The sequence below is a fragment of the Monodon monoceros genome, unplaced genomic scaffold (genome assembly GCF_005190385.1).
Source record: "Monodon monoceros isolate NGI ecotype Baffin Bay Population unplaced genomic scaffold, NGI_Narwhal_1 Super_Scaffold_14, whole genome shotgun sequence".
NCBI lineage: Eukaryota > Metazoa > Chordata > Mammalia > Artiodactyla > Monodontidae > Monodon > Monodon monoceros.
This window is the reverse complement of record NW_021703770.1, coordinates 30,006,529-30,011,654: the sequence shown is the minus strand read 5'-3', so window position 1 is coordinate 30,011,654 and position 5,126 is coordinate 30,006,529. Positions and strand designations below refer to the sequence as shown.

Here is a 5,126-nt window from a genome sequence, read left to right as displayed (position 1 = left end):
GCTGGTACCTCACCACCCACAGTTAGAAGGATGTACCAAGCTGATCAGGCACTCTGCAACCCTCTCCCTCACCCTGCCTTTAACAACCCTTCCCCGAAAGCCACTGCAGAGTTCAAGTCTTTTTTTTTTTTTTTTTGCTGTACGCGGGCCTCTCACTGTTGTGGCCTCTCCCGTTGCGGAGCACAGGCTCCAGACACGCAGGCTCAGCGGCCATGGCTCACGGGCCCAGCCGCTCCGTGGCATGTGGGATCTTCCCGGATCGGGGCACGAACCCATGTCACCTGCATCGGCAGGCGGACTCTCAACCACTACGCCACCAGGGAAGCCCAGGTCTCTTTTTTTTAAACCGTGTTTTTTTTTATTGAAGTATAGTTAATTTACAGTGTTGTGTTAGCTTCAGGTGTACAGCAAAGTGATTCAGTTATGCATAAACATTTGTATATATATTCTTTTTCAGATTCTTTTCCATTATAGGTTATTACAAGACACTGAATATAGTTCCCTGTGCTGTACAGTAGGTCCTTGTTGTTTACCTATTTTATATATAGCAGTTAATCCCAAAGTTTTAATTTAGCTCTCCCGCACCTCCCCATCCCGTTATCCCCTCTGGTAACCGTAAGTTTGTTTTCTATGTCTGTGAATCTACTTCTGTTTTGTAAATAAACTCGTTTATATCAAGTTCAGGTCTTTTGAACACAAGCTGCCCGTTCTCCTTGCTTGGTCCTGCACTGGGCACCTTGCAATAAACTCTGCACTTCCCTTCACCACAATCCAGTGTCAGTGGATTGGCAGCGAGCGGGCCCAAGTTTGGTTTAGTAATAGTGTAGAGACTGAGAAGAGTAAAAAATTACAGCCATTTTTTGCAATCAATCTATCATCGTGCCCTTTACAAAGAGGACATTTGAAAGCAACATCTGACCCTGTTTCTCTTTCATTTCCAGGGACAGAAAGAGCATGGGTGTCTGGACCTCAGGCACCAATATCTTCCTCAGTCTTTGGAGGACGTATGTGTCTCCAAGGAGCCTTGGATGGATGGACTTCACCCAACATTTGGGCACTTGTTGTTTTGTTGCTTTCATTTCTGTTGGCCTCCTCTCTGGGGCCTTCTACTGGTTTCTGTCCTCATTCATAGTCTTCACCACCTCCTGGATGGTCACGTGTGCGCTCCTGTGCTGCTCCAAGCACGCACGGTGCTTCATTCTGCTCTTCTTCCTCTCGTGTGGCCTGCGTGAAGGCAGGAACGCTTTGATCACCGCTGGCACAGGGATAGTCATCTTTGGACACGTGGAAAATATTTTTCACAACTTTAAAGGTCTCCTGGACAGTATGACTTGCAACCTAAGGGCAAAGAGCTTTTCCATCCATTTTCCACTTTTGAAAAAATATATTGAAGCAATTCAGTGGATATACGGCCTTGCCACTCACCTAAGTCTATTTGATGACCTTGTTTCTTGGAACCAAACCCTGGAGGTCTCTCTTTTTAGTCCCAGCCAAGCCCTGGAGGCACAGCTCAATGACACTACGTACAAAGCCCTGCGTGTGTTGTGCCAGGTGGTGACAGCGACAGAGGTGTTGTCTTCCCTGGGGCGACAGCTAGTTGCCCTCACGGGCCTTCTGCTGGTGCTACTTGGCACTGGCCTCTTCATGAGGAGATTTTTGGGCTCCTGTCGTCGGAAGTTTGAGAACATCTACATCACCAGACAATTTGTTCAGTTTGACGAGAGGGAGAGGCATGAACAGAGGCCCTGTGTCCTCCCACTGAATAAGCAGGAAAGGAAGAAGTATGTCGTCATCCCATCTTTCTGGCTGACTCCTAAAGACAGGAAAAACCTGGGGCTGTTTTTCCTCCCGGTACTTACCCATCTCTACATCTGGGTGTTGTTTGCAGCCATAGATTATCTGCTATATTGGCTCATTTTCTCCATCAGCAAACATTTCCAAAGCTTGCCAGGGCTTGAGGTTCACTTGAAGCTGCACAGAGAGGTAGGTGCTCACAGGCCCATCTCACTGTGTATCCCAGCTGTTTGCTGTGTGTTTGCAAAAGATCGTGAACTTCCCAAGGCAGGGCAGTGTCTTATTCCCCTCTGGAATCTCAGTGCCTGGCACGGAGCCTGGCGTGTAGGAAGAACACCCAGAATGCTGGTTAGATTGAGTTGAAACCCCAATGTTAGAGTATGAGAACATTCTGAACATTTTTGATCACTGTATTAGTTTCCTGTGGCAGCCGTACCACAACAGAGGAGACCATGCTTTTTGTTCATCCTATCTTTTCTCTTTTCCATTTTTCCCTGTGGAAATTGATGAGTATGTAGACATTTCAGAGGATCTGGATACTGTCAGATACTTGTCTTATTTGTTTTTAAACCTAGCATTCTGCGTTACGTGGAACGTGCACACGTAGTGTGTGTAGTTGTGTGTACATGTGCACGTGTGCGTGTGCGTGTTGTGAATGTCATGCATGCTGGGTGGCGTGCACTAGCCTGGGCTGGTGAACACGCCATCTACTGTTTCCATATGTCTGATTTTCCCTCCTCTTTATCGAGCTACAATAGATTGTGCCTCTGCTGGGGAAATCTCAGAGGGGGAGGGCAGAAAGGGACCTGGAAACCCTCCTTTGAAAGCCCATTTCCTCCTGCTGCATCCACACTCTCCCTCCCCTTTTCTCCTGGCTCAGCAGGCACTGTCTGGCCCCTGCCCCGCCTAATCCTGGGCTGCTTCTCGGAGTTGATTACTCTGAGCCCTCTGTTTCCTCTGAAGTCTTCAGTTAATTACAAGAACCCTGTTGCTCTACATATCTGGAGCAGAGTGGATAATGGAAGCAGTGTTTCAAATGAAAGCCAAACAAGGTTTTCAGCCAGGCTTGATCCGGGGCGGCGGCTAGTAGAAGGGCTTCTCTCCTCCTCTCCCCCATAGTCCATCCCCCTCCTTAGTCCCTTTTTTGATCTTCCCCTCTCAGTTCTTCCCTCTCCTTCATCTTTTTGCTCCTCTCTCATCTATTTCTCTCTGAGCCAAAACCCATGCCTGTTTTGTGAATTCTCGCTGTTTTAGATAGACGGGGGGAGAAAAGCAAGTCTGCCTTCCAAAAAAGGCCCAGAAGCTTTCCAATGACAATGTCCTGGCAAATACATTTTGGGGTCTTGCTGGGTCCTGGGGATGCAAAGTTGTCTAGACCGTGATGGCTGCCATCGAAGGGCTCACGTCCTGGCGGGGGAGGCCACCACGTACACTCACAATGACAGCAGGGTGGTGGGCGCAGAACAGATGCGAGCACAAGACTGCTGTGGGAGCTTGTCTCAAACTCTCTCCTGCCGAGCCTGGGAGGCTGTGCCACCAGCAGCTGGCTTCCACGTAACTGGCAGTGCCCTGCCCTTATCCCACGATGACCTTGGAGGTTCCTGGTCTCTCCATTGCAGCAGATTTGCAAAGGAGAAGTCAAGCAAGAAAAGAAACATTGGCTCAAGGTTTCTCCCACTTTTTTTTGTTTTAAACTTTTTTTTTTTTTTTAGAAGATGTTGGGATAGGAGTTTTATTAATTTATTTATGCTGTGTTGGGTCTTCGTTTCTGTGCGAGGGCTTTCTCTGGTTGCGGCAAGTGGGGGCCACTCTTCATCGCGGTGCGTGGGCCTCTCACGATCGCGGCCTTTCTTGTTGCGGAGCACAGGCTCCAGACGCGCAGGCTCAGTAGTTGTGGCTCACAGGCCCAGTTGCTCCGTGGCATGTGGGATCCTCCCAGACCAGGGCTCGAACCCGTGTCCCCTGCATTAGCAGGCAGACTCTCAACCACTGCGCCACCAGGGAAGCCCCTCTCCCACTTTTATACAATTTTAAATAAAGAAGAAAAGTGGGAAATGACGTGAATAGACCTGGCTGGATAGGTGGACGCTGTAAGTAAAAATAGCTACAGTCGGGCTTCCCTGGTGGCGCAGTGGTTGAGAGTCCGCCTGCCGCAGAGCGGCTGGGCCCGTGAGCCATGGCCGCTGAGCCTGCGCGTCCAGAGCCTGTGCTCCGCAACGGGAGAGGCCACAACAGTGAGAGGCCTGTGTACCGCAAAAAAATAAATAAATAAATTTAAAAAGCTACAGTCTCTACTTATTGAGCACCTACTATGTGCCCAGCATTGGTCTGCATTAACTTTTCAGGACTGTCTGATACCAGAGTGAATCTTCCATCCATTACTCAATACCATCTTGGCAAATTGTTTACTTGAGAGAGGCAAACACATTTTAAAACATTGGGGTACCATTTAGTACATTGCTCGGTATTTTGAGAGTTTGTTACCCTCCACCAAGCCCATACAAGAGTGTTGACAACCTTTCTGAAGCCCTGGCTCCCAGCTGCAAAATCCCCGGTTAGATTCCTAGACTAAATAACTTCTTCCCAGACCGGACACCCGCTGCTTTCTTATTGCAGGATTTCTCATCACTTACTCAATCGATGTGCTTGTTTCTTCAACAGTATTGAAAAGAATGCATGCCTCTGCTCTGGGGACTGAAATCTCTCTATTTAATCGTAGGTGAACTGTCTTTTTAGTAAGAGAAAAGGAGAGGCAACACAAATGCTTTCTACTGCTTAGCCACAGTGCTGGGGAAATTGCAGATCTGACTTGACATTTGTGTAGAAGTCCCAGGTTTTGGGGTTTCCAGATTTTTCACAGGTATTGGGGTAAATCGAAGGTGCGTGGTGTTCTCTGGGTGTGATTGGGTTCTTTTAAGAAGTCATTTTCCTCCTCTGCGCCCCAGGGCTCTAGGGTGTTGGAGTGATAATAACTTACTAAGTACTCCAGTCTGTAACGTTAATGCTCCATCCCCAAGGTGCTTAATTTACACTGGGAGTAGTTTATTCATGGGCAGGATCTGGTCCATTAATTCCTGTTTTACCAAATTGGAAAACAAATCCACCAAGAGACTATGTGGCTTTCTCAGGTCAGGGAAAAGTAAGAGCTGAATCAGCACACACGTCTCCTGCTGGTGGCTTGACTGGGTGGCTCAATGTCATCTGCCCTCTGGGTCAGTTTGTTGAGGGCAACTGGCTTATTCTCTTGCCTTCAAGCGGGGAGGAATGCACCCCTCCTATCATCTAAGAGAGATGTGAAAATGTCCTATTTTGAGACCTCTATAAATAGGATT

General features: G+C 48.1%; 1 protein-coding gene across 1 annotated transcript; it reads left to right on the top strand.

Annotated features, from left to right (window-relative positions):
• The first annotated feature begins 505 nt into the window (after window positions 1-505).
• Window positions 506-3,515, top strand: DCSTAMP (dendrocyte expressed seven transmembrane protein). Its single transcript, XM_029222515.1, has one exon. It carries the CDS (start codon window positions 955-957, stop codon window positions 2,155-2,157), a length of 1,203 nt encoding a protein of 400 aa, XP_029078348.1. The 5' UTR covers window positions 506-954; the 3' UTR covers window positions 2,158-3,515.
• Window positions 3,516-5,126: the final 1,611 nt, after the last annotated feature.

Bases quoted from the DNA above. Each gene is read 5' to 3' on its own strand.
- DCSTAMP (XM_029222515.1), top strand. From the start codon at position 955: ATGGGTGTCTGGACCTCAGGCACCAATATCTTCCTCAGTCTTTGGAGG.